Source organism: Microchirus variegatus (assembly GCF_963457635.1).
Source record: "Microchirus variegatus genome assembly, chromosome: 20".
In the NCBI taxonomy this organism is placed as follows: Eukaryota; Metazoa; Chordata; class Actinopteri; order Pleuronectiformes; family Soleidae; genus Microchirus; species Microchirus variegatus.
In genome coordinates, this window is record NC_139821.1 from 4,190,100 (window position 1) to 4,203,623 (window position 13,524).

The 13,524-nt window shown below is 40.8% G+C and overlaps 1 protein-coding gene across 1 annotated transcript; it reads right to left on the bottom strand.

Annotated features, from left to right (window-relative positions):
* Positions 1-1,324: 1,324 nt before the first annotated feature.
* Positions 1,325-11,034, bottom strand: LOC310941566 (L-amino-acid oxidase-like; the record flags this gene model as incomplete). Its single annotated transcript, XM_083906753.1, has 7 exons — positions 1,325-2,147; positions 3,349-3,485; positions 6,373-6,441; positions 6,531-6,732; positions 6,971-7,083; positions 8,522-8,751; positions 11,004-11,034. 7 exons carry the CDS (start codon positions 11,032-11,034, stop codon positions 1,325-1,327), a joined length of 1,605 nt encoding a protein of 534 aa, XP_083762879.1.
* Positions 11,035-13,524: the final 2,490 nt, after the last annotated feature.

The window sequence follows — 13,524 nt, forward strand, 5'->3', positions numbered from 1 at the left end:
AGAGGGCGAGCTACCGCGGCCGTAGCAGAGAGAGTGGAGAGAGTGGAGGCGGGACTTCCACTACAAGTAAAGCGCTTGATTTGTTCTCTCGCGTTTGTCCTTACAGGCTCCGGTAGAAACATGGCGTCTCGCTGCCAACAGTGGCAATGCAACCGCGGCCCGCGACCATGTCATTTAACATGACTTTTTGAAACACTACGAAAATGAAACTATCATACAGCGACTAGACAATGCAGGAGCACATAATATGTATAAAAAGGTGGATTTTGGGTTATATAAACCCATAAATACTACACAGTGTCCCTTTAAGGCCGGCAACTGACCAGTGAGCCGGTGTGGCAGAGCATCTACGGCCTCAGTGTAGCCCCAGAGAGAACGACTTAAAAGTCGGAACAGAGTCAGAGGATGTATGCTGTTAAATGCCGTCAATCCTCTGTAAGGCACCAAGTCTTCATCCTTCGCCGGTAAACTAGCATATTTAACCTAGCTAGTATCGCAAGCCTAGAGAGCCTGATACTTATCCTTAAACAGCAGCGAGCTGGCAATTTTCTGCCCCCATCATGACCCTTTATAATGACTTTTATTATTGTAACACTTATTAAAGTGGCCTGTGAAAGCACTTTGCAAACTGTGTATATCAATAAAGTTGTCATGTTTTGCTCTCATGAGGATTTAAATGTTAGACACATGTATGTAAATAAAGTAGTGTACACCAATTGAGGCTTTTATTTTTCCATCCTGTTAGATAACCCGAGTTTTTGAAGAGTTGTAGATGATGTATATTTGCCTCACCTCCTTTGTTTGGTTTAACAATATTGTGCAGCGAGAAATAAATGTAAAAAAAAAATAAAAAAAAATTGAAATAAACATAAATATGCAAATGTTTTATTTCATATTCTCTTTATTTCAGTGATGTTTTTGACTGTTAAAATTCAATGTATTACCACTTGACATGGAATCAAACATTCTTGAATGGGAGCCACATCCAGCACAGAAACAAGCGCATTTAAGACACTATCTATTCTATCTTCATAAACCTGTAGTTTAGGTTTATGAATGACACAGATGTGCATAGTACGTACCATAGTTTGGAATTGTAAAGCCCCGGGTCAGGCTTGCATTTCCAAGTGAATTGGAACGTACCAAACGATTCCAATCTGAGGAAACATGGCAAAACTGTACAATGAATTCATCAAAAGGAAACCTGCGATTATTGTGTAATAATTGATGGTTCAAAATTCTCCAATGTGAGCATTCAGTTCTGTGACGGAAGAGGACACTAGGGATAGGGCAAGATGGAGGCAGATGATCTTTCGCGGCAACACTATTTTGATCTACCAGCGTAGAACTCATCTTTGATTTGAGTTGCAGCAGATTCTTTGTGCACAGCTTTGTTGATGTTTGTTGCGGCTTTGATTCCAGTTTTCATTGCTGCCTCAATCCAGCCGTGAGGAAAGTCGATGTATTCGCCAGCAAAGTGAACTCTGCCTTCACTTTTAATGAGCTCCTTGGAGTACTCCGAGGTTTGGTAGGGCGTAAAGAAAGCGTTGCCGGCCATGTTGTAAGGATCCAAAGTCCAACTCTTTACAACCATCCCCGTGTACAGATCCCTGACGTAGTCGCCGTGGATCACTGTCAGATCTCTGAGAACCAGCTCTTTCAGCTCTTCCTCACTTACTCCGAGGAAGAGAAGGGACTCTTCACGCATAGTGTAGGAAGCTACGAGGACGCCAATCTCCTTATTCGTCTCAAAACTATGGCTGGGGTAGTAGATGAAACGAGAGGGCCCGTCGGTGATACTCTTTCCCCCGAAAATGCCATCCCTCTCCCAGAACTTCTCGCAAAAGGTGAGGACGACTTTAGTGGGATTGTCATACTGGATATTCCTCAGGGCCGCCATCTTTTTAATGGAAAGAGGTGGACTGAATTCCATGAAAACGGCTGCTTTGGCTGTGGTCGCTACCAGGACGACGTCTGCCTGGAGTTTTGTCAGAGGAGACGCTTGATGGCCTGTCTGGTAAGATACAGTGACACCTGTATCAGACTGGCTGATGTGCTTGACCTTGGAGTTCAGGAGAACGTTGCCATTGAGGACACGAAGAATAGCTGAAGGGAGTAGGTCAAACCCACCTGTCACTTCGTAGTACCTTCAAAAAGAAAGGACAAATAAATATGTTTGTATGCTCTCTTGTAGCAAGCAAAATAACGTAAATCTAGTGTGTAACACTAGTCCTTAAGGTGAGCCTGCAGAGCTTTCTGAAAGGACAACTACAACCTTAAAGGGATAGTTCGGAATTTTGGTCATAAGACCTATTTTCCAACTCAGCCGGTGAGATGTCTGGAGACGTTTTCAAGACATTTCATTCAGTTCTTCCAGTTGCCGAGTTCGCTGGTGCTATGGCTAGCGCAAGTCAATGGTACCTGCTAGCATGGCATCAGAAACACCGATACCGACTCCACAGTGCACCCGAGGCAAATCAATTGTAACGGCAGACTATCGATGTACATATCTGTGTTGATAGAATGTTTGAAATAAAACCAACCTTGCAATTTGAAGGATTTATGTCTCTATGTCTCGGACTGATTCCGCTGCTGCTGAGAAAGTAGTCCCTCAAAAATTCATGCTATGCGAGGTTAGTTTTGTTTCAAATATTATTCTATCAACACAGATATGTACATCGATAGTCTGCCGTTACAACTGATTTGCCTCGGGTGCACTGTGGAGTCGGTATGACTGTTTCTAATGCCATGCTAGCAGGTACCATTGACTTGCGCTAGCCATAGCACCAGCGAACTCGGCAACTAGAAGAACTGAATGAAATGTCTTGAAAACGTGAGTTGGAAAATGGGTCTTATGTCAAAAATTCCGAACTATCCCTTTAAGTATTACAACCGTTCCAGCCTCCAGAACTGGTGTCTTTGGGAGCTCCATATGTAGCAATTATTTCGCATGACAAACAGACAATCTCAGAATCCAACGATACCACTTTTTTGTATACAATAGCAATATCACAAACTCGAGTATCTATCGATACTAGTTATTAGTCCGATACAGTCATTTTAGACACTGACAATGCAGATGTTAATAAGACAATTCTCCAACCGTGACTTAGCTAAAATGATGCCGCTGATTATTATTTACATATGTGATTTTTCCGATCGCGTCCCCATAGCCCCATAAGATTGTTAGATCGATGTTTCTCGGGCATGAATTGGACGAGAAAATAGCGGGATTCGGAAAACACTACGATCTCTCTGCTTTGGAAGATCGTCAGCATCTTCTCATAATTCATGATCTCATGTTGTCGTATCATATAATGGTCGTCATTGAGGTAATTCAGGCCTTACGTGACGTTGTCATTGATGTCATAGTCGTCGTGCATCATCTCCATCAGCGCCATTGGCATATAGGCGTGTCCATTAAGCAGGTCGCCGATCATTCTCACCGCCTCGGAACTCAGCCCTCCTTCTTCTTTCAGATACTCCTGTTAAACAAAGTCCAATGTCTTGATAGTAGTTGCAGTTTAGAAAGAAAGGCAGAACATGTAAAAGCATCCCATAACATGTTTTCAGGTTGTTTTTCTTTGTTTGCTCTAGACTAGGGGTCTCAAACTGGCAGCCCCCCCCAATCGATTACATGCGGCCTCCCACTTAATATCATGTAATAATGAAAAATGGCCCATGACCTCACCCTCTTTTAAACACACTTTTGCTAGCAATGTTAATGTTTTTATAACAGTAATAATGAGACATTTGGTCATAATGATCCCATTATTAAATGTATCATATACAACATTCAATTACCTATACAGTACAAATACACCTGTTAGGGCTCAAGCCACGAATGGCAGTGACCAAAACGGCTCCTGGCACAAATTTGAATTATACTTGTCCACACTATCAGAGGCGCGGCTCGTGAACAGGCAAGGCAAGCAACTGCTTGGGGCCCCCCGAGCCGATAGGGGGCCCCCGACACTCGGAGCCTGAGGGCTGTTTTTACTGAAATGTGCAGTGACCAGGCGCATCTCAGTCCCCCTTAAAAAACAATGGGCGATTTGCAATGACATCTCAGTAGGAAACCCCCCCTAAAGGGGCCCCACCTCACGTTAACCTGTGTGAAGTTATCGTTCTGCAAGTTGGAAAATAAAGAGGATAGTTTACAGTGTAATGCATATCTTTTTTACTCAGTTTATATATGTTTTTTTCAGTTATTTACAGTATTTTATTGTTATATATATTTATAATGTGGGTTCTTTACAGTGTAATGTATTTTTTTTTACCAAGTTTATAGTTTTTAAAAGCTATTTCCAGTATTTTATTGTTCTTTACATTTATATTTTCACATACTTTTTAATTACAAGGTTTTTCCATGTTATTTCACTAATTTCGAAAAAAAAAAAAAAAAATTCGTTGGTGTCAGATTATTTATAACATAATGGTGATGAACACTGGTTGGAAGGGCCCCCTGGGAATTTTTGTTTAGGGCCCCCTACAAACTCTAGAAGCGCCTCTGCACACTATTATTGGCGTAATTTAAAATAAATGTCTGTTTTTGATATGAATACATTAATTTTGCATCATAAACAGTATTATTAAGAGTATACGTGTGATATCATGATACAATATTGTGAACAATTGTTTTTTTTCCCCCCACTTTTTGTTCTCTAGGCCAGCCCCTTCTTGACCACAATAGATGTGGTAATTTGAGTTTGAGACCCCTGCTCTAGTCCACATGAAAACAAAAACCCAGCGTTTCTGGGACAATTTCTTTTCAGACTCCCCCGTGGATAAAATACTTAAGTGGAGTCACATAAACCTGTTGCACACAACAGTAAGTACACTGCTTAGTATGTAAATCCCTTGTTTGAATTAAGGGTTGTGTTGGCTCGGGGGTAATAAGTTTATAAGTATAAGTGTTTACGAGTCCTGATGCTCCTGTACTGCTTCCCTGAGGGCAGCACACTCAAGACCATCAGGTCCTGTGAAGGCTTTTATTCCTGGACATAGGTGCGTTACCTTCAGTGAGTAACGATCATATTTTCCCAGCGCCCTCTTTTAAACACACGTTTGCTAGCAATGTTAATGTTTTTATAACAGTAATAATGAGACATTTGGTCATAATGATCCCATTATTAAATGTATCATATACAACATTCAATTACCTATACAGTACAAATACACCTGTTAGGACCCAAGCCACGAATGGCAGTGACCAAAACGGCTCCTGGCACAAATTTTAATTATACTTGTCCACACTATCAGAGGCGCAGCTCGTGAACAGGCAAGGCAAGCAACTGCTTGGGGCCCCCCGAGCCGATAGGGGGCCCCCGACACTCGGAGCCTGAGGGCTGTTTTTACTGAAATGTGCAGTGACCAGGCGCATCTCAGTCCCCCTTAAAAAACAATGGGCGATTTGCAATGACATCTCAGTAGGAAACCCCCCCTAAAGGGGCCCCACCTCACGTTAACCTGTGTGAAGTTATCGTCCTGCAAGTTGGAAAATAAAGAGGATAGTTTACAGTGTAATGCATATCTTTTTTACTCAGTTTATATATGTTTTTTTCAGTTATTTACAGTATTTTATTGTTATATATATTTATAATGTGGGTTCTTTACAGTGTAATGTATTTTTTTTTACCAAGTTTATAGTTTTTAAAAGCTATTTCCAGTATTTTATTGTTCTTTACATTTATATTTTCACATACTTTTTAATTACAAGGTTTTTCCATGTTATTTCATTAATTTCGAAAAAAAAAAAAAAAAATTCGTTGGTGTCAGATTATTTATAACATAATGGTGATGAACACTGGTTGGAAGGGCCCCCTGGGAATTTTTGTTTAGGGCCCCCTACAGACTCTAGAAGCGCCTCTGCACACTATTATTGGCGTAATTTAAAATAAATGTCTGTTTTTGATATGAATACATTAATTTTGCATCATAAACAGTATTATTAAGAGTATACGTGTGATATCATGATACAATATTGTGAACAATTGTTTTTTTTCCCCCCACTTTTTGTTCTCTAGGCCAGCCCCTTCTTGACCACAATAGATGTGGTAATTTGAGTTTGAGACCCCTGCTCTAGTCCACATGAAAACAATGGGGGCGTTTCTGGGACAATTTCTTTTCAGACTCCCCCGTGGATAAAATACTTAAGTGGAGTCACATAAACCTGTTGCACACAACAGTAAGTACACTGCTTAGTATGTAAATCCCTTGTTTGAATTAAGGGTTGTGTTGGCTCGGGGGTAATAAGTTTATAAGTATAAGTGTTTACGAGTCCTGATGCTCCTGTACTGCTTCCCTGAGGGCAGCACACTCAAGACCATCAGGTCCTGTGAAGGCTTTTATTCCTGGACATAGGTGCGTTACCTTCAGTGAGTAACGATCATATTTTCCCAGCGCAGCAGAGCAGCCATTAGTCACCATTTCGTCTTTAACCTTAAAAAAATAAAATAAATGTTTAGTGAGTTAATCATCATGACCGAGTCTGACACAGGGTTTTTGTGGAGGGTTTTTGTCGGACATACCTTCTGCAGAGCTTGATGTAGGAGCTCATTGGCCGACTTCCCCTTCTCACTTCTCTTCACCTTGTACTGAAGGACGTCGGGGTCTGAGTTCACTGTGCGAGTCCTCTCCCGCAGCCCGTTAACCAAGTAAAAAGTGTTGGGGTCCATCATGCGATATTCATTCAACTCGACCCCCAGAGTAGTGGCAATCCAATGGACAATGCTGTCAAGGGGATGGTGTTGACAGAGTTAGCATCTCATTCGTTTTGGTACAGTTCGGTTAAGTATTCATTTTGCATTGCCATTAGGAATACCCCCAAAATAACCAGCCCCTACTGTTCCATTCTTTGGTATTTTTTCACTTGAATCCTTCAAATCCTACCCATTAAATAATCAGGTGATTAGAGGGTTAAAGAAAAAGTAAATCATTTGTGATCTCCACTTGTGTATCTTGAACTTGCCGGTGATGACTCGGGATCCTCATGGCTCCCAGATCAGCGTACCAGCCTTCTTTTTCGTTCCTGTGGGTATGCACACGCCCTCCAACACGACCGCTAGCCTCTAAAACGGTTACCTAATTCAAACACATGCATTGGTTACGTTACCGCACTGATGTTAGCATTAATGCTACTGTGCTAATACTTTTCTTACCACATTTGCTAATGCTAATACTGTTGCTTTTAATACTACTTACTGTATATTGCTGCTGGTGTTGATACAGGGTCAAATTTAAGACTTTTTAAGACTTTTTTAAGACCATAATGAATACAATTTAAGACCCATTTCAAATCCATACTGGCAAAAAAGTACAAAAGACATCAAGGAAAATTGGAGCCACAAACCGTTGAACTTGCAATTCGGCTTAGCTGTGGGCTTTCATTAAGTTTTCTCCGCTGCTATGCTAAGCTGTAACACACCGTGGCGCGCGCACAACACACTAGCTAGTGGTGCTCGATAAATTCTCACCGGGCAGCACAGGTGGCCGACTTTAGTTCCGTGTTGTAGGATTGTTATCGCATGTAACGCGAGACTGAAGTTTATGCATGTCTTAAATAAAAGTAACGTTAATAGATTTTTAAGACCTTTCAAAATTGTATTTAAGATCTTTTCGGAGATTTTAAGGCCTTAAATTAAAATTATTGGATTTAAGACTTTTTAAGACCCCCTGTAATAGTACTTTAATACTGTACTAATAATAACGTTTACTTGAATTGCGCATTTCAAAACTGCGTAAATCATGACAGTAAAAATGTTTGAAATAAAAAATAAAAAAAACACATTTCTGAAATCCTAAACCCTAACCCCGTGAGACTTAAAGGCGCCATATGTAAGAATGTGGCCAAAAACGGTTACTACACTCAAACTCAAAATATACCATAAGTCTTTTAGGGTTGGTTTTCTCCACCATTGTAGCTCAGATGATTGGTTTTTAATGCGAATATTTTTGTCTGTACTGTTGTTGTTGGTGAGTTCAGTTTGTTATATGAACATTATTCCTGAGTCTCTGTGACATATTAGGAGGATTTTATGGCCAGTTGCTTTAGATTTATTACATAATGCACCTTTAAAGCAAGCGAGGGAAGACAATACACCTCATTGAACAGCATCTGTGAAGCTAGCAGACAACTAAATTGAGTCGTTATTCTAACGCAAATAAAAATAAACCGGTGATATGGTAAAATTTTAGTAATCCGATTCCATTGCCCTAATACTTGTGCACACAGATCATCCCGATGAAGCCACTTATCCTTTGTCAGGATTTAGGTTTTATTAAGATCTTGGACTGACGAAGAGAACTGTATTTACTCAATGAAATTAATCTCCAGGATTACAACTTGCCTAATAATTCCTGAGTCAATCAACCCCATGGAGGGAATTCCTGAATGGTTGTCTGACAAGATCCTTTGCCCTGAGCGGAGTACGAAACTCAATTTGTTTTTACGCATTCCTAACATGACTTCAGCTACTTGCCCGAGGTCCGAAAACATTCACCGACCGCCTGCAGCACGTACCTGGTGTCCAGCGCCTTGCAGTAGCATCGCGGCCGTGAGTCCAGCCATCCCAGCTCCAACGATGACGACGCGATGAGGCGCGGCGACGAGCGGGAGGCCGTTCTGCAGCGTCTGCAGCAGCTCGCCGTAGTCTGCGTCCGTCATACATTCCCTTGTCGGGTCTCTGTGGCCCTCAGCAGCAGCAGCAGCAGAAGGACTTTGGAACACTGAGAGCATCAGCGCTGCCACGACTGGAGACAAATACAATTTAAAAAAATAAAAGAATGGACTACAGAAACCGAGGGCGCTCTCACGTGCAGGATGTCAGAAGTATAACTTCAATTCATTAGGGATTACCCACTTGATTTCCACATCCTCCCCTGAGTCGATGTCTTCCAGCTAGGAAGAAGAAAGTACATTCAATGACATGTTACAATACAAAGAGGCCATTATTTTATAAAGATAGATCTATTTAAACAAAGATTTTAAGTATTTGGCATATTCAACGTAGATCATTAAATAGTAGGCCTGAAACGATACACCAAAGTCATGATTCGGTTTGCAAGAGGTTAAAGAAAAACAATATTTTATTATAACAGTGGAAGCAAAAATAAATCAATACTCTAACAAAGTATATTACCGTGGATCCCCACGTCAACGTTGATATAAATGGCTAGCATCTGATGCTGTTAACAGTGCAGTGTTTAAGAAAACTGACAGAACAACAAAAGACTCTAAATATAATATAAAAATCGTGCAAAGTCAGACGCGCTCTAAAAACACTTCTCGATTAATCTGCAATCGAAAAAACAACTCTTCACACAAACCTCAAATGGCCCAGATGGAGGTATGTCCTCTATAGAGAAGCTCCTGACGGTCGATGGTAGTGATGACTACAGGTTTGCTGGAGGACACGTAGTTTTTACCTCAAACAGAAGGCTCCTACTCAGCAAGTGGAAGTCCACAGGGTGTACTAACAAGATGCATTTTCCAAATAAGGGAGGAGGTTCCCAGGGCTTAATGACTGACAAGGCAAAGTTTAGCATCGCTCGTTTCTACTGATCTGTACGTGAAATTCAGCTTTGAACGGCACACCTTAATCCGGCCGGTTTAACCCTCAGGGTCTGTTGGGTTACGCAAACAAGCATGCTAATATCCACAAATGCAACATCACAGTAGGCACAGCGCTCTGTGTTATTATCTGTTGACCTTTGGATATTAATAATAATAATAATAATAATAATGCATTATATTTAAGGCGCCTTTCAAGACACTCAAGGTCGCCGTACAAAAACAAAACAAAACAAAACAAACAAAAAAAAAACAAACAAAAAAAAAAAACTTCAACACCAAAACCTGTTTAAAGTAAAAGCTGGAGGCTTCCTTTAAAAAAAAAAAACAGGTTTGTGATTAACGACGATGTCGACCAAAGCATGTTCAACTCCTCCCACTAGCAACAGAAGGGAAACAAAAACTGGGACAAAAGGATCAGGTATTGTATAACCTTCTCGATCAGGATTGCCACACTTTGATCTCAGATTCAACGAACCTCATCTGCTGACACGGAGAAAGACGACGAGGACGACATTTGACCGGCTGAGGACACCGTAGCGCTCAGGGAAGGGAGGGGGTGAGCAGAGGAGCAGTTCTTTGTTGTAAATTTCAGCCTCTCCTCTAGATGTCACTATAAACTACTTACTTCACCTTTAATTTGGTTTCACTGTAGGATAACATGTGGATCATTTGGTTTGAATGCAAGCAATAAATTGCTTCTCAGAGTCAACAACTTCGATTCTTAAATCTTAAAGGTGCCATATGTAAGAAAGTGGCCAAAAACGGTTACTACACTCAAATTCAAAGTACCAAGGTCTTTTAGGTTTCGTTCTCTGACGTAACTGGCAACCCGTGGTTGCTCGGCAGCTGAGACTCTACTGACTGCAGGTGGGTAGGTGGCGCCACATGCCAAAACATGATTTCATAACATAAACATGATTTGCAGTCTGCAAAACTTTTTTTTATGCAAATATTTTGGCTGTACTGTTGTTGTTGGTGAGTTCAGTTTGTTATGTGCACATTATTTCTGAGTCTGATTTTATGGCCAGTTGCTTTAGATTTATTACATAATGCACCTTTAATAGACCGTCGAGTTGGCATTCAGAATTCAAGGGTCACATTTTCATTAACTGGGGTAGTAAAACAATCTGAGTTCCAACTGACACTTTTAGCAGAGTCAAAGGTGCCAAGTCTACTCTAGAGTAATATGTAAATGCAATTTATATTTAAAGAACTATATTTTACTAGATATAGGGCAATAAATACAGGTTTTCAATGTCATAATCACTAAAGGCTGAATGTGTGGTTATGGGTCAGTGTAGGCAGGGGGTTCTGGGTTGGATGAGTCTGTGGCCTTTTCGAGACAAGTCCACTTTAAAACAAAAAGTTGTAATACTTTTTTATAAATAAATGTGGATGAAACAAGTGAGTACCATCTGAAAGAACGTACCCGAAGACATCCCGTGGCTAAGAGGCGTCATTGTAGAAGGGCCCTTTCTCCTTGGTCCCGTCCCGGATGGAACTTTTCCAGGTTGTGGTGCCCGACTGAGATTCAGCAAATAAGCAAACCTTAAGTCAGAATTAAGATGACAAGGCACAACATGGCTTACACTGAGCTAAAGCTCATTGTGAGGATTTTTTTTTAAGTTAACAATGAAGCTCGTCTTGCACCAACATTAGGTCAAGGCTGATAAAAACCAACAATAAGTCAAAGTTGCGCTTTTGGGCATGGCGTACACTGCTGAAAACTGAGTTCACAACAATGTACAGCTTGGCTTCATATTGAGCTAGGCTAATTTTGAGGAAATAAGCTAAAATTGAGTTGACATTAAGGCAGACCATGTTACTACTGAGCTAAAGCTAATTTTGAGGAAATATTTAAGCTTAAATTAAACCTAAATTGAGCTGACAATGAGCTAACGTTGAGCTTTGGCTAATTAAGCCAACGTGAAGCACGTTAAAATGAAATTTATCCAAAATTTCAGTCAGATACAGCTTGGCTAAAATTGAGCTCAGGCTAATTTCATTAAGCTAAAATTGAGTTTGGTGTTAGTTTGTTATATCAAGGGCAATCCCAATTAATCAACTGCATCAATAACAGTAAAAAGGGCAGCTTTAGCCAACATGGCTAATATCCTGCTGTAGTCCCGGATGAGATGACAATGAGGCAGAGCGTGTTAGCACTGAGCCAAGGCTAATTTTGAGCGTTTTTAAGCTAAAATGAAACCAAAATTGAGTTGACAATGAGGTACAACTTGTGTTATGGGACTGCTCTATAGGTTTGACTCCACCCCGAGTGTTTACAGGATAATGGTACAGCCCAACAGTTTACAGGAAGTGCAGTCTGTTTATGTCTCCGTTAGATTTACTGAATACAGTTTCACGTCTCTGTCTGTTTATTATAGGCTACGCACAAACAGCTTGTGCTAACATTACGCTTTGGCTAATTAAGCAAACGTTAAGCACATTAAGGAAAAAATTAAGCTAAAATTGAGTTGACAATGAGGCAGATTGTGTTAATAATACTGAGCCGAGGCTAATTTCGAGCATTTACAGCTGCAATGACGCCGAAATTGAGTTGACAATGACTTATACCTTGGCTAACATTGAGCTAATGCTAATTTTGAAAAAGATTTGAGGCAGTATTTTGTGTCAATTGAGAGAATTCAGAGTCACAGTTCAGTTAATTTAACTTGACAAAGGTTACTCACCGTTCTGAACGAGTCATTCGTCCGGACCAGGTCGAAATATCCACTTAATTCTCCTTGCGGTGTTGTTGTTGTTGTTGTTGTCAAACACACGCTGCGTCAGCGTGTGACGTCACGCGTCGCGGTAGAGTGTTTTTAACGAAACTTTCCTCCTCCTTAAGGAACAGTCTCTGTCGTCATTAAACATCGTCTTTTTCCCCCCCGGTTTTTGCGGTTCGTCTATGCCGCTCCTCTGTGACTGGACCGACGAGTCGGCTGGAGGAAAAGTACGAGCAGGAGCAAGAGAATGAAGCCGCGTATTTAATGCCTCCGTCATCAGCCTGAGTGAAAACACCTGCGTGGAAATGATCAGGTGTCTCCATCCACAGAAATATCCACATTTCCCTCCTTTCCCCTCCACGTTTTCGTCCGTATTTAGAAAATACATCAGAGATAAAGTTGTTCTTGAATTACTTTATCATCTTCAGGTCAGATAAAGAGGAGAAATACACTGTACTCAACTGTATGAAAACTGTCAGCATCACTGTGATAACAGGAAGTGAAAGAGTCCCCCTCTGCTGGCCAGAGGAAGAAGTACAATACACAATACACAGTGGCATGTACATATGACATAACGGTCTGAAGTTCTCCACATTCGTGAGGTTTGTAAAACATGCTTTTGTGCTAAATTGTTCCAAGATGATTGAAAACACAAGGTTTCTCAACAATCTGACGCACTGAGTTCACACACAGTCACTTCATTCTTCTCTCATGTGACACTGTTGTTGTCACGCGTCCTATATTTTTCCTCTTTACAGCAGAATCAATCAGTTACACTTAAGTGTATGTGTTTGTACTTGTTGCTTTTTTTTTACAGGGACAAACCACTGAGCTTATCTTGTCCTGTAGACCTTATCTTGTCCTGAAGATCTTATCTTGTCCTGTAGACCTTATCTTGTCCTGAAGATCTTCTCTTGTCCTGTAGACCTTATCTTGTCCTGAAGATCTTATCTTGTCCTGTAGACCTTATCTTGTCCTGAAGATCTTATCTTGTCCCATCTTGTCCTGAAGACCTTATCTTGTCCCATCTTGTCCTGAAGACCTTATCTTGTCCTGAAAACCTTATCTTGTCCTTTCTTGTCCTAAAGACGTTATCTTGTCCTGTAGACCATATCATGTCCTGTAAACCTTATCTTGTCCTATCTTGTCCTGAAGACCTTATCTTGTCCCATCTTGTCCTGAAGACCTTATCTAGTCCTGTAGACCTTATCTTATCCCATCTTG